At 38.3% G+C, this 23,468-nt stretch overlaps 1 protein-coding gene across 1 annotated transcript in view; it reads left to right on the forward strand.

Moving 5' to 3' along the window:
• Window positions 1-23,468, forward strand: part of Antxr2 (ANTXR cell adhesion molecule 2) — a 125,138-nt gene that overhangs the window by 16,355 nt on the left and 85,315 nt on the right. The window contains exons 4-8 of the mRNA XM_057772623.1: window positions 3,067-3,148; window positions 3,824-3,931; window positions 4,475-4,543; window positions 5,333-5,413; window positions 22,697-22,757. Of these exons, the coding sequence (XP_057628606.1) occupies window positions 3,067-3,148; window positions 3,824-3,931; window positions 4,475-4,543; window positions 5,333-5,413; window positions 22,697-22,757 (401 nt within the window). The remainder of the gene's footprint in view (window positions 1-3,066; window positions 3,149-3,823; window positions 3,932-4,474; window positions 4,544-5,332; window positions 5,414-22,696; window positions 22,758-23,468) is intronic.

Raw genomic sequence — 23,468 nt, forward strand, 5'->3', positions numbered from 1 at the left:
GTCATAGGTGGTCCACACCTGTCTCATACATGTCCATGTCACTGCCTCTGGGAAAGGAACACTCTCTCTCTATCTCTTTGTGACACCAGAATGACAGACCACTGTGTAGTTCGGAGGAACGTGTGTGTGGTAGGCACATTTAGGGACAGGAAATCATGATGTGTCCTCTGTCATTCTAAGTGAGCAAGCAGCGACTGGGAAAGTCTGAATGGCACACTGGTGGGTTCCTTCTACTCTGCCTTGCTCATGTTTCTGGCTCTCACATACAGTGGTGAGTGGGTCTGAGCCAATAGGAGGGCTATTTTTACCACACAGATTCTGTCTGTGTAAGCTCACACATCAGTTGTCTCTCTCCTTTTTGACAGCAAACATTCAAGCTTGAGGACACGCTGCCACTCATTTCGAGGAAACACCAAGTATTTGATATTTATCAGCATTTAGGGAAGATCAGTTTCTAGTTGTTTCCATAGATCTCAAGCATAAATATTTACACAAGACAAACTTATACATTATGGTTTTTACTCTGTCATCTGTGGAACTATGATTATTTCCTATGGAAGATTGAAAGTTTTATTGAGCCTTTGTTTTGCAAGAGGCATTATAGCAAGTAGCAAACTCAGAGCAGGAGACAACATCAACCATAGGAGACATAAGCATCTATTGCAAGCCTCTATTCTCACAGAGAAGTGAAAAGCTTCAATTAAATTAATTAGGTAAGTAAAATGCTACAAGAAGCTATGTCTTATCATAGTAAAATTTGAATATAGATATGAATATAAGCTAAGAGTATAGGGAAAGGCTAAGAGTAGGTACATTTTTAAACCAAGCATTAAGAGAGACAGGTGGCCTCCTTTGGAAGAATCTACTGAAACAGAAACTGTAGTTAGGTTTATTTATGCCTTGAAACGTGCTGTGTTTTCTAGAAGATTCATGAAGATTGGAAATTTATGAAAAAAATCATAATGCTATTAAAATATGATCAATAAGTTAATGTTTAAAATGTATTAAACATGGTGTATGGCTCATTGAAATGGCTAATATATTTCATATTAATTTTATGTGTTATAACCACGTGTTACACAATAAGCACAGACATATAATATGCATATTAAATTATTTTTAAAACTCCAAAATGCTTTTTGATATTGGATAATTTTTTTTGTTTTGTTTTTTGTTTTTTAAGGCAAGGTTTCTCTGTGTAGTTTTGGAGCCTGTCCTGGAACTTGCTCTGTAGATCAGGCTTGCCTTGAACTCACAGAGATCCGCATGTCTCTGCCTCCTGAGTGCTGGGTTGGTATTTTTATGATTCAACTCCTTTGCTTGTCATCAGCAATGGTGCAAACATTCATTGTTTTTTTTTTTTAAAGGAAATTAATTCTGTGGCTAGTTCCAGATTTACATTTAAAAAGATGTTTTTTTGCTTTCATTGAAAACTAAGAATTAAAAAAATACTTTATGAAGCTCTTTTCTGAACCTTAAACACTTCAAACAGGTGTGATTGACACACACTTGTGATTCCAGGACCCAGGAAGTTAAGACAGAAAGGTACTAAGTTCAAGACCAACCCAGATTGCATAACAAACTTACCAAACACAAAACAAAACAAAACCTTTAAAAATTGAAAATATTTTGGACTGTTTATATAACATTATTTTATCTCTGGATTCTTAGTTTTCTTTGTTTTGTTTTTAAAGGAATTTTGATATATATACTCACAAACCTAAAGTTTGGGTCTTCTTTTACTCATTCATAATGAAATGGTTTTTAGTGTAGACATACTCCAATTAGACATTTCCACTGGTACAATAAATTAGGTATGATGAGAAAGACTCTGCCAGACGTGGTGATGCACGCCTTTAATTCCAGCACCCTAGAGGCAGAAGGAGGTGGGTCTCTGTGAGTTTGAGTCTAGCATGTTCTACACAATAAAATCTAGGTCTGTCAGGGATACATAGTGAGACCATGTCTTAAGAATAAGAGGAGGAGGAGAAAAGGAGAAAAAGACACTTCTTTGCTTTTTTGTCTTTCTTATCCACTTTTTCCTGTAACAAGAGTTCATTGCCCTCTTGTCCATTCAGTCATTTATATACGCACCCATCCATTCTCCCACATATCCATATTCCCACCCATCCATTCTTCCATTTCCTGTAGGAAATCCTCAGCCAGGAGCGTTTAAGTTACCTGCCCAGTTGGGCATGGCCTCTTATACTATAAATGCCGATGTGAAGGGCGTGTTCCCTCTCTCTTCTGGCTGCTGGATTCTGTTCTTGCTCCCCGTTCATGCAGAGGACTGTGATCTGTGAGTCTATCCCTAAATAAATAACTCATTATTATACTCAATTGTGAGCTAGTGTGGGGTTTCTTTTTAGTGTCCATCTTCATCCATTCATTTATTCTCCTATCCATCCTTTCTCCCATCCATCCATTCTCCCATCCATCCTTTCTCCCATCCATCCTTTCTCCCATCCATCCTTTCTCCCATCCATCCATTCTCCCATTCATTCATTCATTCACCAAATTTGTAGTAAGTCTCAACTATATCATAGAGAATATGCTGGAATACGAAGGGTGCTAGGTCCTCCAAGAATGAAGTCTGGGGACTTAAGACTTGGTGAGACTGAAGCAGGAAATGTTGCTTTCTGTGTGCAAGGGTTAATACTAGTCTTTAGAGTCTGTAAGAATCTTTAAGGCAGGAAGGTAATGCTCCCTTTCAGGGAGGTGGGCTGAGAGCATCCAGAAGCTTTTCTGAAAGGCTAAACTATTTCTTCTTGCATTTGTTTGTATGAGAGGAGCACACTGAACTCCTTAGCCCTTGGTGAAGCAAGTGTGATCAAAGGTATCTGTGTATGGCTCATAATGTATATGGTTTGCTCTGATTCTATGACATATTTGGTGTCTACCATTGTGTGTTTAAAATTCAGCACTGCCCCTTAACATTAACTGAAAGTATGAGAAGCAGTCTTCCCTTGAAGCCCACATCCGTTCCTCTTTTCTTACTAGTGGGGACTTCAGTTATTCAGAAAGTCTTCATTTGGTCTTTGCTCAATTTCCTTTTTCCTTTTTCAGATACAAGATTAGTAAAGGACTGGAGGATTTAAAAGCTGTTAAGCCAGTTGGGGAGACATATATCCATGAAGGACTAAAGCTTGTAAGTTATTTTATATTTGTAAGTATGGGAGAGAGTGGCTTTTTATTATATGATTAAAATTCCTTTACATATTTATGTCTACTTTTCCAATGGTTTAGTCATCCTAGATATGAGATTGGTAAAAAAAAAAATACCCCTTATTGTGAGTGTTGATAAGTAAAGTTTGTATGTATTTTATCTTCTTAACAAATTGTCTGCCTTCCTCTGGGGTTATATTCAGATTAATCAGTCATAAGTATAAAAATCTTTTTCACAGAAACCCAGTGATATATATTTTTATCTATATCTATATACTTGTTACATAAATATCTACATATTTCAAATAAAAATGCTAACATAAATATTTGACTTAATCAACTAGTACATATAAATGTATATTTATTATTTTGTCATCCTTAATATCTTTATTTTGTCAAACATACAAATTCAGCTCTATAGCCCATGCTGGCTAAAAGTTAGAATTGTGCTGGGTGCTGGTGATGCACGCCTTTAATCTCCCCACTTGGGAGGCAGAGGAATCAGAGGAGGCAGATAGTTTAAGGCCAGCCTGGTCTACAGAGAGAGTTCCAGGACAGCCAGACCTATACAGAGAAACCCTATCTTAAAAGAAAAAAAAAAAAAAAGGAAAAAATTTCAAATTAAATGGTTAGTTGTATAATTACTTTTTATTTTCAGGCCAATGAACAAATTCAAAATGCAGGAGGCTTGAAAACCTCCAGTATCATAATTGCCTTGACAGATGGTAAGCTGGATGGCTTGGTACCATCGTATGCAGAGAATGAGGTGAGTGCTGAGCAGGAGCAGCTGTCTACACCCACCATTGCACTTAGCTGTGTGTGCACATATAGTATAGATGGATTTTTTTGATTCCACCCAGTCCCACAGCTGTTTAGTCCCCAAGAAATACACAGAGGCTTATATTAATTATAAACTGTTTGGCCTATTAGCTCAGGCTTATTATTAACTAGCTGTTACACTTAAATTAACCCACAATTCTTATCTATATCTAGTCATGTGGCTTGGTATATTTTCTCAGTAAGTCATTCTCATCTTGTTTCCTCTGCTTCTGGATGATGACTGGGCTTCTGCCTTTTCTCTTCCCAGAATTCTCCTAGTCTGGTCACCCCGCCTATACTTCTTTTCTGGCTACTGGTCAATCAGCTTTTTATTAAACCAATATAAGTGACAAATCTTTGCAGTGTACAAGAGCATTATTCCACAACATATAACTTATTTGAATATCTCTCTCCTCCATCCTTTGTACCTTCCATCCCTCCCTCTGTCTCTCCTTCCCTTCTTCCCTCTCCTATTTTTGTTTCTTCATAGGCAAAGAAGTCCAGGTCACTTGGCGCTAGTGTTTATTGTGTTGGGGTCCTTGATTTTGAGCAAGCTCAGGTGAGTTACACCAGATCTGTAAACTGTAACTCACTAACTTGCTTTAAAGATAGCTAAAAGAACTTTCTGTTGTGATTTGCAAAGATTTTGCATAAAATGATATATGTTTGAGCTCTCCTAAAATGTCAGAATGTTTATAGGTTTTGTTATGGAGAATAAAACTGAAAAAAATTTCTTGAATATTTATTTGGTATGGGTCTTAAAAGAAGATAAATATTTAGATTAATGCTATGTAAATGTCCCTTTATCTTAATTGGCAAGACTATGATGATTGCTGTAGATAGAATTCTTATTTGCAGGAATTTGAAGAACTTACTTAGAAATCTTTAAGGTTATTTTTCATATAAATCTATCTTTTTATTTAAATTTATATCACTTTACACTTAATTTTTTTTTGTAATGACTAAAGTTCCAGAATCTCTTGCCATTAACAGAAATTAAATCACCTCTATGTTGCTTTGACTACGTAGCCATTAACCTTAGTTCATTTCATGGCTGTATCTTTGGAGGGAAATTGGTCTCTTCACCATCAGTTTCTGGCCTTGAATTTTAATTATATTTTATAGTTACATATCACCGTCTTGTGTGTATGTTTGTGTGTGTGTATATATATATATATATATATACACACACACACATTGATCATTAAAACAATTATAAAATATCACAGAGTGAATGATTCATAGCCAGTAATTTTTCAGGAGAATTTGACCCAAGTAGTTTTCCATGTGAATTTGTAAAGACTTGTGTGTCTCAACTACCTCTTAAGATTGTATTTTCCTTCTAAAGCTGGAAAGAATTGCTGACTCCAAGGACCAAGTTTTCCCTGTTAAAGGTGGATTTCAAGCTCTTAAAGGGATCATCAATTCTGTGAGTACACCTCTGAGGCCTGGAAGGCCTATAACATTACATGTAATGTTTAGAGAAAGGAGAGTGAACTTCGTTTGTTGCTGCCAACATGATGTAATTCTAAAGATCCAGACTTCTCTGTCCACGAAATTTAACACTGTCTTTCACATGTGGTTCCCGATTCTGGGAAGGCGATTTCTAGTTTAAGATTTTCTCAAACTCTGTCCGACATCTCTATCCTTTCAACGTAGGAATTAACCATCTTAGACCTTGAGAGTTTCTCCAGGCTTTATAGGAGAAATGTCAAATAAAAAATTTGATTGGAATGCGTGATGACTGCCTCCTCCAAGCCTGCTTGTGGATTAGTCAGGCAGCTTGATCCAGCGGCTGAAGATTTGACGGCACTTGTTCTTCCCATTTCAATGATTAATAGTGTCCCTGGAGCACATAATATTTCTGTTTGGGATTCAGCAGCGTCTTCCCTGATGACTGTTAGACTCTGGGCTCTCCTGAGCGGGGTCTGGCGGGGAAGGCGAGGAATGAAATTTGGAGTTGAATTCCTGGCTCCTGCTGGAGAGGTTTATGTTTCCTTTTACTGCCTTTTGCTAGAAGCACTAGGAACAGTTGCTATTAAGTATTTATGATATTTGGTAAACATCACCCTAAACTGCAAGTGAATATATATTCTCTAAGCAAAATCTTTTCCTTTAATCTTTAGGCATTTAGGAAAGGGAAAAGTATCTCACTGCCAGTAGTTGGTTCTGGCATTTTAAATTTCTCTTTAAAGATCATGCTCCTCAGAATGACAGGGTGAGATTTATTGGCTTTGTTTTTCCAAAAACTAATAGAGTTTTTAGAGAAGACACATCATTTGGTTCAGTCACATCTAGTGGACATCCCAAATGTAAATACAGAATAGAACAGAGATTAAATCATTGCAGGATTTTAGCAAGATTATTAGTTGTGATTTTTTTAGGAAAAAATTGCCATGTGAAAAATAGTTAAATTTTATGGCTAAGTTCAGGGTAAATAATAAAATGTTATAAAATTTAAGATCCTGGGGAAGGATGAGTAATTGACTTCCAATAAACAGGTCAGTAGTGGTGTGTATTTTTGATAGAGTTTTATTGTGCTTAGGGATGTGCATGTAAAGACCTCCCTGGGTTATTATGTTCTTTGATTTTCTTGTGGTTGTTCTATGTATATAGAAGCTTAACTCAGAATCTTCTAGACGACAACCTAGCATTCCCAAACTATGTTTGTGGGTTAGAAACACAGTTGTTTTTCCCCTCAGGCCAACTTTAGAATGTGATTTAAGTACACTGCAACCTGTCTGCATTGAGGCTCTTGGTGAATGTTATCATGAATAAGTAACATCGAAAGAATCAACAGGGAGTTAGAAGGAGTCACATATCTCAGGCACACACTTTGTGAAACCGCTTACATTTCATCTGAAGGGTGCAAACGGGAGCTGTGTCACAGCACAGCTCAGCTCCAGTTGTTTTGTTACCCTCAAGAGGCCTCTTGGGAAACCTCGCCCGGTCTACAGGTAGAAGCTGGAGACCTACAGCAGTCCGGACTGAGCTATGCTGAAGTGTTTATCTCTGTGATAACAGGCTGGGGCTTGTGCATGTCTTTGTAGAAATAAGACACAATTCAACCACGTCATTCCTTTTTTAGGAGAGGAGTTTCCTTTGTTTTCTGCTCAACTTGAATAACATTTTATACTTACATACCATAGCCTTGTTGGAAACATTTATTTTTTATTTAAAATAAATATAGCTCATCTTTCAGAAGGAGAACAAATAGGAGATATTATCCTATTCATTATGCTTTGCCAAACCAATGACTGGAATTGTTCTCTGTAGTGTAATTCAGTAAAATAAAGCAGATAGAATCAATAAGAACATTTAAGTCTTTCAGATAAGTGAGAAGAGGGGAGTTGTTGTCACCTCAGTGGATTCAAAAGGAACTAAGATCACAGTTGGGGTCAAATGCTAATCGACATGAAGATGGGCTTGGTTTGGACAAGTGAAGCTATTGACTGTTTTTCATGGTGGGATTTGAAAGGGGGTCTGACCATTGGAGCAGGTAGAATTATCAGCAAAGCACTGTTGACTAGAATGGCCTGAGCTCAGTGATTTAAAGAATGAATGTTGGCAGGTAGCATTGACTAAGGTTATGTATATTAACACATACTTGGATGGGTTTCATTTCCTAAAAAAGTGGAAGGTTAACGTAGAGCCTGGCATTTGTATGACAGTCATAAAGATTTAGGAAGAAGAACAACACATAGCAATGGGTAGGGAGATTTATAGAATGGAGTCATGATCTCTTAGGATGGTAAAGGGGTGGAGACAGTTTGAGGTTGGCAGTAGGAGGACCAGGTATGACTTCCAACCTGCTGCTATGGAGCCATGTGACTTGGACTATATCCTGTAGTGTAATCCCTCTGAGTTTTAAATTCCACCAATGAAATGGAAGTGATGAATTGTATTTCATTAGATGGTTCAGAGTGTTCCTGGGCAGAGGTGTTGGACTTGAAAACACTTGGTGGGAAGCTAGGAGCAGAGATCAATAACCATATAAGATGCAGCAATTGATCCATCTGTGAGGGAATCCATAAGGAAATATGTTCAGCAATGTGTGTGCCAAAGTCTTGGGATAACAGGACATAACTATATGGGGATTAGATTCACATAATTGGATGGGGATTGAATTCAGTAATTGGGTCATAACAAGGATTTCTAGATGATATGACCGTCAATGTCAAGTGTTTGACTGCTTACAAATCCTCAGGTCATAGGATACAAACTCAGTCCCAAACTGGGTAATAAAATCTGAATTTCCTATGTTAAAAGTTATGTAAAATTTTAGTGTCCCACATTTACAAAAGGCCACAGTTTCTTTTGAAAGAGTCCTCATTTCCGCTGCAACTTAAGCCAGGTATCAAAAGAAAAGATTATACTCAAAGAATTGTAGTTCCCTGAGGCAGGATATTTTTTACTTGTTCAGAATAAAACTCAGTCAAAAACCTCACTAGGGAAGCAGCTAATGGACAGGTCCTTTTCCCTGCCCAGAATGAAGGCAAGAATACGGTGAGCGTGAACCTTCGTCTGTATAATTCTCACTTCATGTTGCGCAAGCTCCTAAGCATAGGGTGGTACTGGTGCTGTTGCCTTGTTTTTTTGTGATAGACTGGTAACAGAGTGGTGAATTGGATAGTGTAAATGTTACCAAAACCTGAGAGATCACTGGGTCACAGGACTAAAGGAGCAAAAAATGGAGCTAAATATTTGGCATTTGGTTCCTAAGATGGATAACGAGATGAAGGCAGAGTGAGAACTTCTATATAGAGTGGGCAGAAGTGTAGTGGGTGACAAGGAAGAGCTCAGCAGAGAGATGGGAATCCAATTGACTTCGAGAGAAGAAAACTCAGGGGGGATGTCCCATAGAAAATTGGAGGACAAGTTAAAGGTTAAGCTTGGAAAGTTTTAAAATTTGAGTCATTACAGTTCCTTTTGTTATTTCTCCCAACACATTGACTACAAGCACAAATATAAATTTCTATTTTTTTCTGAACTTCACATGATTTTTAAAAAAACTGGAGTCACTAAAATTATTTTTGGTTTCCTGAGGAAATGATTACAAGATTTATATGTGAAAATGAGATTGTATTTGCACTACTGAAATCAGACAGACGTGTGAGTACCCCGTGGTTCAGGGTCAGTGATTCATTGTGCAATTGCTGTGGAAGAAAAGGGAAAAAGAAAACAAACCCACAGACTGGTGAGCAGTCTCAAAAGAACATAGCTACAGATGCTCTGTGGAAACTCCCTGTCTTTTATTTTTCAAAATAGGACCATGGATGCTTTACTACTTGGAATTATTTACAAAAGTTTTGTTTTTAATAAGAGTGTCTTGGAAAAGATTAAGCAGAACAAGATGAATTCATCATGAAACTGGCTTCATAGTATAACTGTGATCCAAAACTGTAGAGCACTATGTTCAGGGTGGCTGTGGTTAGTGAGAAATTCGTTTGAAAAAGGGTCTACCTTAAGCTACAGGTGCATAAATAAGAAGGGAATGATCCAGGCAGTGTGTGTTCAAGTGACATTGCAATAGATACCTAGGAAGACCATACAACATAGATTTAAAAGATCACTGCATTCATAGTGTTGGGGATATAAACATTACATCTGGAGATAAATTGTTCTTAGTCATGTTCATTGTTGTTTTGTTTGAAAAAAAATCTAAGTGGATTTAAAACTATGTTATAATAGAAAGCGGAGATACTGCAAACACGTTTCTCTCTTGGCAAAGGGAGTAGCTGGGGCCTGATAACAGTTTACCACAATGACTGTAATGAGCGTCTTAAGTGGGGAAACCTGTATTTATAAAATCATCATTGATGGATAGCTGAAAGCTTGAACAACTGTAAAAGATTTAGTCTTGAAAAAAAAAAAACAAACTGACAAGATTTATTCAAAACTGGGATCAGTTTTTAGGGTGCTGGTTAGATGCTACAATGTGATAACCTAGGATTAGAGCACAGGCTCACCCCCACTTTTATTCTTATATAAAGTTGCAAAAGTTTCTTAGGTTTTATTATGCTCCAGCCATTAAGATAAGTACAAGAGAATCTTGTCATTATGATATCATAACTGTCAATGAAAGAGGAGAAACCACTTGAGGATGAAGAGCTATACACACGGCTGTGTTGGAATTAACACACAATTTGAAATGGGGGGTTGCTTTTTCTTTCTTACAGAAATGCTAAATTAATAAAGCAAAACAAATAATAGTGCCCTAAATATGCACAAGGGAGAAACACTTACAGTCTACACCTTACTGTTAGTGTCCTTTGCTTTCCTTCTCCAGCCTCTGCCAATGCATGCCTATTCCCTTTCCTGGTTCTAAGAAGAATTTCCTCTAAGGGATCTAGGTGCAGCATAAACCTCAAATCTCTCCAGTTGTTACGGAACTTAGAGCCTACAGAAAAACTAACTCCTCATTAATCTAGATAATTATACAGTATTTGAACATTAAAAGTTAACTTTGAGTCCAGTAACTCTAATTTTACCATGTTATTCTTGCTGCACTCCATTAGGACTCCTCAGATCACACATGATAAGAATTAATTTACTACTAGTTTAAGAGTGAAACAAATGTTAATCTGTAAAATTGCATAATCCAGAGAAGGAAACTCCCTGAGGGGTAGCTGGATCCAGATTAGTGAATATTTTCTATGGCTTTATTTTTTTGTTCTTTCTTACATGGAGGAGCAGTAGAGTGTAGGACTTGAAGAAGGTTGCAATGATTGTCTTTGGCCAGCAAACCTATTGGAAAGTAGCCACCACCACTGACAGCAGTCAGATTGCAGGATCAGAGCTCAGTGTCTCGTCAACTAAGGCATGATGTCATGTCAGCATCATTAAGACCTCATGGGGTAATATTCACCTTTGTCCCTATGACCTTAGGTGCAAGTCAATAGGGAACTATCATGGTCCCTAGTAACCTCACTAGGGCTGTTTGTAATAAGTGACACTTTATTCAATAGAGAGGAGGCTTTATCTATAGAAAAAAAAGACGACTAGATGTTCGGGGTGGAAGGAGAAATCAGAAAATAGTACAGCCTATCATAATATTTGACCACGATTAAACGGTTTACAAATACTCTAAACAAGACATTTGTTCTAAATCCTCTTTATCTAAGGATGAACATGAAGAAATTACTTTAAATTGATCATTTTATTAAACAAACTTATGCTTTGACATTTAAGACACACATTCAACATTTTTTAAAGAAATAATCTGGTTGGAAGTATAGTTTAAAGAAATCAAATCCACTTTGAATTATTGCAGCTTTATGACATTGTGTGCGAAAACTAAACCCATGGCATTAGGTAATCAAAAGAAAAATGCCAACGTTCAATTTGTTAACACTAACCTGTAAGGGCTACCTAGGTTTTTGTTGTATTTTGTGGTATGTGTGCGTGTGTGTGTGTGCTTGTTCATGTGTGTTTTTACATGTGCTATCCTTGCCTATGGGGATCAGAAGACAACATGAGTCTTGATGTTCACCACCTTTGTGTTTGACAGTGTCTCTCATTGGCCTAGAACTTGAAGTAAACTAGGATTCATGGTCGGGGGCTGCAGGTATCCACCCATTCCTGTCTCCCACCTCACCATCCTCACCATCCTCACCACCTTCAGCCACCATAGAGCTTTGCTTTTTATATGGGCTCTGGGGTCAACTCAGATTCTATAGCTTGCAAAGCTCTCCCCTGAGGCCCACAGGACCATCAGTCCTTGAGAGAAGATTGAATTGAGTAGAAAGTCAGGAAGAAGGCAGAGAAAATGTCAAAAATGGATGATCGATGTACTATAGAGTATAAACTATGGTGCCAAAGTGTGAGATTTCTTAGTTATATCTTATTTTTCCCCAAATCCTGATTCTTTTTTTTATGAGTGTGTGTTTGTGTGTGTGCATGTATGTATTTGTTTGTCCTTGTGTGCACATGTATATTTGTTGTGTATTTGTGTGCATGTGTGGGTGCATATATGTGTGTTTGTGTATGAGTGTGTGCATGTGTATAAGTGCTTGTGTGCATGTGTGTGTCTCTGTGTGTACGTGTGCCCTCTCAAGAATTGTAGCAAATGTTCTACCATTGCTGTGCATCCATAGCTCCATGCTGACTTAAAAGACATTCTTAACTCAGTTCAACACTTTCCTGTGTTCTGGTTGTGAGGATAGATGTGTCCCCTATACTTGTCAAACTTCCTTGTTTCTAAGGCTTATCTACTTGAGAAATAGAACTAATCATACTTCTATCAGTTTCTGGCAGAAAAACACTTTACCAGTCCATATTCATGTAAAATCAGATGGAACAAATATAGATATCACTCTCTGTGAATAAAACACAACAATGGGCAATTCTGGGTAGTAAGAAATAATTTATACACCACTGTGAAAAATGGATGAGAAATCAGGTGAAAGTCATTGATTCATCACGGTCGAATTTGGTGATGATTCTAAGATTGTATGTTTACCCACAGAAAGGAAAACGAAGGGAAAGAAAATTCTGTTTCTAAGCACCACCCTGTTCTCTGTTTCCTGTCCCTTGGGGAAATGGGAGAGCCGAATAAGCACTTTGGTTTAAAACTGCAGCTATGAGGTGTGGAGGAACTTCATGTCACGTGACCTTTGGTATTTGGGCTTATGTATACTGACAATATCACTGAGGCTGCTACTAGGACCCGGGTAAGTGTCCCAGGGCACCTACGGAAGTATCCATGTTTTCTTCTGTCCCAGTGCAAATGAGGGAACATGACCAGAATTAGAAGGAGAGACTGCTTATCAAGAAGAACCTACATGCTAGAGAACAGGCGTGAACCAGTGAGAATGGGGAAAAGCCCCAAAGTGTCAGGTCTGCAGGGGCATGATAGTTTATAGGATGTTTACATAACACAGTTCTCGTAGAATCAGAACTCTGCGCGTGCTTCATTCTCTGTTGAGACCAGGCAAAAACAGTGATTCTAGCCTACATTCCTCAGGTAAAGAGTTAGGAATTTGTAACTCAAGCTTTTGTTACTGGGTGACATCCATGTTGGGAAACAGGTTAGAATGTTGTATGCACTCCTGAGTAATCGGTATTCTCAAGGGCCAAACATCTCTATGTGGTTGGTAATTTTTGTTGTTTGCTCTTTGGGGGCTGCTTACCCAGCTCCCAAGTAAACACACAGAGACTTTTCTTTTTTATGAATGCCTAGCCTTAGCTTGGCTTTCTTTTTAAATTATCCCATTTACCTTTTGCCTCTGGGCTTTTGCCTTTCTCTATTCTATATACCTTTCTTAACTTCTGACTCCTTAGTTGGCTGTGTGACAGGGTGGCTGACCCCTGCTTTCCTTTTCCCCCTTTCTTATTTATTCTCTCTGCCTGGTAGCCCCACCTATTTCTCTCTCTGCTTAGCTATTGGCCGTTCAGTTCTTTATTAGACCAATCAGTTGCTTTAGATCGGCAAAGCAATAGCTTTACAGCTGTTAAATAAATGTAGCATAAAAGAATGCAACACATCTTTGTGTCATTTAACACATATTCCACAGCATAAAGGAATGTAACACATGCTAAGCTAACATTCCAGAGCATCTCTAAATCTCTCAAAGCATGACATTGTAAATAACATTGCTTTTAATTGAAATATTACCTCTTAGAGAACACATATTTGGTAGGGACACTTGGCAACCACAGAGAAAGCCTTAACCACATATCCAGATCCTAAAGGGAAAAGGAAAGAGCATGAGTGACGTTCCGGGTGTGGGGCTCTGGCTTTTTGTACATTACTGGGCCTTTAAAGCTACAACCATTCAGTGATTTTTTTCCCCCTTTACAAGACATGAAATTTAAATGCTTTGTATTGGGAGCCATTCCTATACCCTTCCACCTGCTCAGTGAGTCAGAAGGTTAAGATGTTTTCTTTAAACACTCTTATTACCCTTACCTTTTCTGGCACACCATGTACCACTGACACAAGGAGTTTTCCTCTGTCAAGGACATGGCTAGAGTAGTGGTCAATTATCTGTGGTAATCCTCTGTCAATGGGTTCTACCCAAATCAGTTAGCCTTTTAGGGTGTTTAATAGAACTGTAACCATGTTGGAGATTAACGTGTTGAACAACATGAATCTAAATCTAACGAAACAATGTATTTTGGAGGAAAAGCCTGACTATTTGGAAGTGATATTTAAAAATGTAGGCATGGAAAAAATGACTTAGTGAAGATGGTCAAGAGTGCTTGCTGCTCTTTCAGAGGACTAGGATTTGGTTCCTAGCATCCATATTTGGCCATTCACTGTGGCCAGTAAGCTGATACCCTCTTCTGACCTCTGAGGGTACCCATGTGAAAACACACACACACTATTATAAAAATTAACTCAGGAAGCTGTGGTTGGTGGTACATACTTTAGTCCTAGAACTTGGCGGTTGGTCTAGAACATTCAGCAGTTCAAGGTCATTTTTGGCTCCATAACCTAACTTGGGCTACAGGAGATCTTGTCTCAAAACAAACAAAGAGCAACAAAGAAAACAATACCCTCAAAAACACACTCATAGAAAGCCATGCAAATAGAATTTAATATCCTTTTTCTCTTTTATACATCCTTCATCAAAAACCCTCTTTAAAAGATAATATTAGATTAAGCTTATAATTTTAATTTTCTTGTTTTATTCTTTTTTGTCTTTATTGTTTTGTGTTTGGCCCCCTGCCTCACGAATACTACTGATTAAAAATTTGAGTTCAGACAAATAAATTTTCATTGTAGCTGACTTAATATGATTTGATTAATTCAAGTAGCTCGACATTAAACTCTGTACTAGCTAGTTATAATTCAGCCTGGCACAAACTACAGTCATCTGGGAAGAGGGGCCATGACTGAGAACTGCCTCCATCAGCCTGGCCTACTGAAAACCTGTGGGGGCATTTTCTTGATAAATGATAGATGTGGGAGTGCCCAGCCCATTGTGGGTGGTGCCACTCCTGGGCAAGTGTATGGGTCTGGCTTCTATAAAGGCAACCTCAACGAGCTATAGAAAGGAAGCACTATGCCTCCATGGTCTCTGGCTCTGTGTCCGCATCCAGGTTTCTGCCCTGACTTTCCTTCATGATAGACTACAGGGTGTGATGTGGGATTCCCCTCTGTATGCTGTGAATATAATTGGTTAATAAAGGAACAGCTTTGGGCCTATAGCAGAGCTATAGGGGAATCGAGCTAGATGTGGAAAACCAAAAGAATGCTGGGAGAAAGGAGGTGGAGTCAGAGGGACAACATGTAGTGCAGCCAAAGACACATGCAGGAACTTTAGCTGGTAAGCCACAGCCATGTGGCCATACACAGATTAATAGAAATGGGTTAAATTAATATGTAAGAGTTAGCCAATAAGAAACTACAGCTAATGGGCCCAGCAGTGATTTAATAGTACAGTTTCTATGTGATTATTTCAGGGCTAAGCAGCCGGGAACCAACGAGAGGCTCTCTCCTACTACAAGGGTGTGAGATGAAATGAACCCTATCTTTCTCAAGTACTTTTGGTCAGTTTTTATTACAGGAATAGAAAGAAAACTAGGAAACTCTGTATTCACTTCTTTGTCTTATCTTCAGGACGCCTGTGCTTTTTATTGGGACACCCCCTGAACTATATGCCCAGCCCTATATTTGCTTTTCAGTCAAATTTAATTAGTACTAATTGAGCAAGTGATATTTGTAAGAAAATGTTCCATATACTTGTTATTAGGTTACAATTTAAACATGTGATGATCTTATTCATTTAAAATTATTTGCTACATTTTAATGAAATAGGCTATTTAGAAATACAAAAAAATAGCATTTTAACTCTGTCTTGGCTAATACTGGTTGTTGAGAGTTTGTGATTTTTTTTTCCAAGCTGGATATTTGATATTCAAATCATAGTACTCTGAACTATGACTTGTATGGTTATCATAAGCTTTGAAGACACCAGAGGTTGTAAATAAATTGCTCCATTTAATTTATTCAAGTTTAAATTTTTATTGTGGGTGTATCCTAAGCATACCTTTTCACTAAACAGCCCTATGTTGTTCTTGATTCCAGAAAAAAACATTTTCTTTTTCATACGCAGTTTCCATTTCATGATATTACTTTTATTTTCTTTATGTGTGTCCTACTGGATACCACAACTCACCTCTAATGTGTAGACTCTTTCAGAAGGTTATATGATCTCAGTCAAAACTTACAAAAGCCCAGATACACGAGCCATGCTTTAAATATATCATGAAATCTATTTTTACTGACAAGTGATGGTTCCTTGACAACAGTGTCATTGTGCCTGGTTACTGATCAGCAGCTCTAAAGACTTGAGTGTCAAATGAAGACGACATAATGCACTCACTGTAGACAGAGGAATTCCTGGAATAGCTGGGCCTGACTTAGATCTGGCTCCCATTCTCCAGTTCTGTGCCAGTGCTGCTTGCAGAGGACTTATCTGCCCTTTGTTAGCTAGTGAAGAACCTGGTCTATAGTGAATGTGTGCAACTTGATGCTACATGAGACAGAGGGGATTTAATCTAAATTAATTTGGAACATGCTTGTAGTACCCAGGGAGAAACACCATTCTGATACCACATTCAAGTTGGGCTGCAGAGAAGGGTCAATAGTGACATCTACTTTCATCTCAAGCCAAACATCTGTGCCCTCAAGGAGGCCAGCAGGCAGCTGCCACAGCTGCCTCTCCACACTACACCCAGCCTTGCTGCTAACCCAGAGCTAACCCAGAGCAGAGACTCAACATCCTTATCTGAGTCTTCCCTTTGCCCTTATCACATAGAGAAATTCCATAAAATCAGTGTTTGCAATAACACTTCAGCATGTTCAGACTTCTGAACTGTACTTGCAATACGTTTAATTTTTTGTAAAACTAGTTAGAAGCAACAGAAATTCAGCAATTGCTATTTGTAAGGGACACTGTAATTAGTCCAACAGCAATTTTTTATCTATCTATCTATCTATCTATCTATCTATCTATCTATCTATCTATCTATCTATCTATCTATCTATCCTTCTATTTATCTATGTATTTATTTATTTTTGAGACAGGGTTTCTCTATGTAGTTCTAGCTGTCTGGACCAGGATGGCCTTGAACTCAGAGATCTGTCTGCCTCTGCCTCCCAAGTGCTAGGATTAAAGAGGTAAGCCACCATGCCCGGTTCTTAAATCTATCAGAAAATTCATTCTACCATACAACTCAGAAAAGATGACATTATTTTACTTTGAATTTTTTATGTTACTAGAAAAACATTTTTAAAAAATTGTCAAACAATCTACAGGAGGCACTCAAACAAATATTAAAAAGGAGGGAGTTTCAACAAAGGCATTGAACATGAGCACTTGATTAACAATTTGGAATAATATACAGGAATATAGAGTTTTTATAAAATCCTCTTTGTCGGTCTGTTTTCCATTGTAATTTTTCACAAGCTTATAAACACAAGAGTAATAAATGGAGCTGTGTGCACCAATAGTGACTCCTCCATGAGCTCTGCTTCCTGGAATTTTACATCTTCATCTTCCTCTCAACCTGTATCCTGTGGGAGCAGATGTAGTTTAGGGTCTTAGAGGCTGTATGGTTCACAAAAAGATGAAGGAAAGAAGCTAAGAGAAAGAGCACTGAAAGATCAGCCCTCAACTCAGCAGGTCAATTGACACACACACACACACACACACACACAATCTAAATCTAAATCTGCCCCTGAGAGAAGACATGGTATTCATCTTTCTGAGCCTTGCTTATGTCATTTAACACCTTCTCCAGTTCTGTAAATCTTCCAAAAATATCATTCTCTTTTTTTCCCCTTTTAAGATTGACTTTTTATTGAGTATTTATTTTTAGCTATGTATGTGGAAATGTGCATGAGGGTGCAATTGTTGGTGAAGCCCAGATGCATTGAGCCCCCTCCACCCTGAGAATATAGAGTTACAGGCAGTTGTGAGCAGCCTAGTGTGGGTGTGGGGAACTGAACTCTCATCCTCTGCAGACGCAGTTCTAAGTATGTACTTAGAACCTCTGAACCATCTCTTCAGCCCTCATTCATTTGATTACGGATGAGTGAAGTTCCATTCTGCATGTGTGTATCACATTTTCTCATGCATTCGTCTGCTGATGTGTATCTAGCTAGTGCCATGTCTTAGCTATGGTGGATAGTAAACGAACAAACATAGACAGACAAATGTCTTCGAGTATGTTGACTTAGAGTTCTTCATGTATATATACCCAGGAGTGTTAGGGTTCATTGATGTGATAGTTCTATATTTTTAGTTTGCTTTATTAAGAAAACATTTTAACGTATCGTTGTGTGTGTGTATGTGTGCATGTGTGTGTGTGTGTGTGTGCTTGGGGTGTATGCTATAGGGCCCAGAGAAGCTGCATTCTGATGTCAGTGAAGGAATATAACAGCAGCAGCAGTGACAGCAACGGAGCAGATGTGCTTGTCAGCAAAAGTAAAGGGAAATAGCTCAACAGTAGGCCATTGTCCTTTCTTGACATCCTCGCTGTTGCTTGTTCCTTATGTGCTTGATGTTGGCTATTGTAACTGCAGCGAGATGGAGTTTAAGCTGCTTTTAATGTACATTTCTCTGATGGCTAAGGATGCTGAGTACTCTTCACATTTACTGGCCACTTTTAGTTTTGCTTTTGAGCTGTTTATTCCATCCACTAGCTCAAGTCCTTCATTCACTGAATGATTTGGTTTTATTGGTATTCAATTTTTAAATACTTTCAATAGCCTGGATATTAATCCTGTGGGAACTGTGTAGTTTATGAAGATTTTTTTCTCATTCTGGTGATGGTTTTTCTGGCTGTACAGGAGGTATTTAATTTTTTAGAATACCATTTACCAACTCTTAGAGTTCTTTTCTGAGCTGTTAGAAGCTTTTTTAATGTTTTAGAATCCCATTTACCAATTCTTAGAGTCATTTTCTGGGCTGTTAGATTATTTTTTTCAGAAAGACCTTGGTTATTCTCCTTATTGGTGTTTCTAGCAGTTTCAAGAATTCAGGTATTAAAGTCTTTGGTTAACTTTGAATTGATGTTTGTGCAGTGTGGGAGATAGTGACTGAGTCCCATTCCTATATAAGAACAGATAACAAGATAGATCTTCAGTTTCCCCAGCATCATTTGTTGAAGAGTCTTCCATTTTCCCAGATATATTTTAATATCTTTATCAAAGATTAGGTGACTACATCTCTGCACAATTTCTGTATCCTTTATTCTGTGTTTGCACATGTCTTTCTTTGTTACTATGATGCTGTTTTAGCTGCCATGGCTCTGTAGTATAGAGGAGTCTTGAGTGAGAATGTGGTGATACCTTCAGTATTGTGTTGTCCAATAAGCATTGTGATAGTCAGGAAATTTGTTATTCCATGAGAATTTCAGAATTAATTTTCCTTGTCTTGTGATGAATTTTGTTGGCTTTGATGGGGTTTATTTTTAATCTATAGGTTGCTTTTTGCTAGATAGCCATTTTCCCAATCTCTTCTTCCTACCCTTGAACACGGGAGGCCTGGAAAGCATCTTCTATTCACTTCTTCAGTTTCTTCCATTACTGTCTTAACATTTCTAACACAGAGGTCTTTCATCTCTGGCTAAGTGCCTGAAGCTATTGTGAATATGATCCTTTCCTTGCTTGAATCTTGGGGATGTTTTGATTTGCATACAAAAAGGCTACTGAGTCGTCTGCGTCCACTTTATACCATGAGATGCTTCTGAAAGTCTTTGTGAGATCTAAGTGTTTTCCGGTGAAGTCATCAGGCTCTTTAACTATAGGAGCACGTCATCTGCAAACAGTGGCACCTTGACTTCTTCCTCTCCTACCTGTATTCATTTTAGTCCTTTCCCTTACATTTTTGCTCTAGTTAACACTTCAGGAACTATATTGAATAAGAGCAGCGAGAGTGGACCCTCTTGTCTCATTCCTGATATCAGGGAAATGTTTTCAGTTTTTCTCCATTTAATATTATTTCGTCTGTAAACTTATTGTATATAATCTTTAATATATTCTTTTTATTCCTATTTTTAAGGGCTTTTATCAGGAGGGATGTTGAACTTTGTCAAAGGTCTTTCTACATCTATTGAGACAATGATGCTATTTTTGTCTTTTAACTGTCTGTTGCCTTAGTATGTTGAACCAACCTTTCATTCCTCGCCTGGGGTAAGACCTACTTGGTCATAATAGATGTGTAACTGTTTTTATAATTTTTTAAAAAAGAATTTACTTTCATTTTATGCATATGAATGTGTGCGGCATGTACGTATGTGTAACATGTGCATGCCTGGTGCCCTGCAGAGGCCAGAAGAGGGCATCTTACTCGCTGGAAGTGGTAGATGATTGTGAGCCAACACGTAGGTGCTGCAAATCTGGGCCTTCTGTTAGGACTCATGAACACTGGGCCATTTTTCCAGGCCCATATATGTGATTCTTAATATATTCACAAGAGTGTGATTTGTAAGAATTTTGTCTCTGTTCACCAGAGAAAGTGGTCTATTAATCTTTCTCTCTCTGTTTCTCTTTCTCTGTCTCCCTCTCTGTGCATGCATGTGTATTTGTGTTTTATTGTTTTATGTCTTTATCTAGCTGGTATCAGAGCAATACTGACTTTGGAGAATAAATTAATGCTTTGCTTTCTCTATTTATCAAACAATTTTGAGGAGTATCACAGTGTCTTTAAATCAGTAGTTGAAAAGTTATGGTATGTTGAAGGAGTCATGATACCTTGCCTTTTTATATTTATTGTTTCTGTGATGTGATTTATGCGTATGTCTTTCAGTTTTATTTGGAGATATTACTATGAGTACCATAATCTTGGGATCCCAAATTTTCATTTTTATACTTTCAAATTATACCATCCTGTATTTCTGAAACTCATTATTTATAGAAGGGCTAGTAGTTACTTTTTCTTACAAACTGTCTTGACTTATCTGGACCATAATGTGATTGTTGATTTGATGGTTAGAGAAACATCTTGATGCTTCCTCTAGTTTATTTTTTTCAGCATAAGCAGTTAGAGGTTGCATTGCATGTAACAAACAGTATGTCCCGCATGAAGGGGGGTTCTGCTACGTAATCTGTTGTAATTTTTCAAAAAAATAACTTCTTATAGATGCAGTTCTACTCTCAACATCAGGTTCAAGTTTTGGAGCAGGAAGCTGGTGCCGAGTAAATCCAACTACATTATGTCACACGGTGGTGCTGACTTAGGAATCACTATTTTTAAAAACTTGATCCCACTAGCCTAAACTACATCAGCCATGCCCTTTTCAGAAGTTGGAAAGTTTTTAAGTTAGACTTAACCCACAAAACTTTTCTAACATTTTCTTTAGAATCCTATTACTAGGCCGGGCAGTGGTGGCGCACGCCTTTAATCCCAGCACTCGGGAGGCAGAGGCAGGAGGATCTCTGTGAGTTCGAGGCCAGCCTGGTCTACAAAAGCTAGTTCCAGGACAGGAACCAAAAGCTACGGAGAAAAATCAAAAAAAAAAAAAAAAAAAAAATAGAATCCTATTACTCAGATTCTGTGAAAACATGTTGTTGGCTTGAAATTCCACCATCCATGAGGTTTTATTAGCTTTTATCATTGGTCCCCAGTTTTGCTCTCCATGAGTTTTCTTTTCTCTCTTTCTTTTTTCAAATGCAAGATCTTAAGATATTTGCTTCCTAGTCACTGAAGACTCTGATTGGTACGTGAAAAGCAGTATTCATTTGGAGAAAACTTTCAAAAGTTCAAATGTTGCCTCCCGTTCAGAGACACATTCTGCAGGGAGAGGTCCATGATTTCACAGGTGATTTCAGACTCGGAGTGTCTGTATTTCCGCCGTAATTAAGAAGCACAGGAAATGTTTGTGTTTTTGTTGCCTCAGGACTTCCGTCCTGTCTAGTTGCAAGCAGGGGATGTGAAAACCACTGTCCTTCATCTGTCTTCCACTTCCATCCAGAGAGGGAGGAATGCTGCTCGCAGACCATCTGGACTTTGTCTGACTTTGATAACACTGTGCATGGGAGTTCTAAAAACAGAGGCAGCACCGTGGCGACCAGCAAGCACAGCTTGCTTCATCTTGTTTTCCCCTGGTAGCCATAGGCCTTGTGTGGTGGCTTCTGCGCCCGGAGCCCAGTAAGTGGAGCTGCTCTGCTCCCATGCCTGGTGCACGCTTGAACACAGACTGAATTTTTGAGACTAATTAATGCTTGGCTTTCCCAAGGAGGCTGTGTTCTGCAAGTGTGACATTTGAGACACGTGAGGAGGATTTGCACCTTTGGGAATTAAGCCTGGGAAATGGACTAGGAACACATTGCCGAGTAAGGAAGCTGTTATATATTGGTAATCTTTAAACTTCAAAACAGAATGTAACAAACAACACTGTCAAGTAGGAAGTTTGATTTGCTGTCTTGATTCTGCCAGACATGGAGAGCCTGGCATTGGTTTTGATATCAGGAATTTTCAATCACTGTTCTTACCCAAGGACTTTGAGGCAGTGCGTATTTTTTCTCTGTTGGTCTAGATTTATTCTGAACAAATATGGATTTTACAATGTACAATGTTAGATTATATCCAAGATAACACTTGTTTTTCCAAAGACTTTCTGTGTGTAATGGGGAATTGAGTTTTCTCTGACATCTTTTGAACCAGGGAGATGGCCTCAAGGTGGTTAATAAACAGAATTCACATGTTACAGTTACTCTTGTAGCTTAGCCTTTTTTTTTTTTTAAATCTTTTTTCAGATACTAGCTCAATCATGTACTGAAATCCTGGAAATGAGTCCTTCAAGTGTCTGTGTTGGGGGTAAGTGTTTAGAATTTCTAAGTACTATGTAAGAAATTGTTTTTTCCCCTAGCTAAAATATATGATTTAAAACTCATGTTGGAAGGGGAATAGCAAAATTAACTTTTTTGGCATCTTTTTTTGTGTAAAAAATTTTAAATAATTCCTTGAAATATTTCTATTTTAAATTCAAATTTTTAAGATTCGAATGTTATTTTAAATAATGAGCATATTGTGCGGCAGGCTTTTATAATGTTCTGTATATTTAGTTCATATTTGAGACTGTTCCTATGGCAAATAAAATAAAATCTTTTGTCTGGTTGGGTGGCCAGGTATGCGAAGGTGCAGAGCTGCCTGCTCTGTTGACCTGGCCACATCACCGTATCTACCAGCTCGAGGCACATATGGAAGTGACTTAGAGGAAGAGTGCAGGAAGGAAGCAGGTGGCGTCATCAGCTGCTGCTCAAGGCTCAGGTCCCCACCTCCCAGACATCCTTGCCCAGACAGTCTGCTCCACCCTGGCCTCCTTTCTTTCTCCCGTTTGACCTGGAGTTCATTTTGGCAGAGCTTTACTTAGAAAAGGAGAAATGCTGAGTCTGGAGGACAGGGAGACTGTATCCTGGACTTCTGCAGAGCGTCACAGTTGCTCTCTGCATCCTCTAGCTTCCTAATAAATGGTCATCGAGATGCCAGGCAGGAAGAGTACACAAGGACATTCCCGAGCAGCGGGGA

The sequence above is a fragment of the Chionomys nivalis genome, chromosome 6 (assembly GCF_950005125.1).
Source record: "Chionomys nivalis chromosome 6, mChiNiv1.1, whole genome shotgun sequence".
NCBI lineage: Eukaryota > Metazoa > Chordata > Mammalia > Rodentia > Cricetidae > Chionomys > Chionomys nivalis.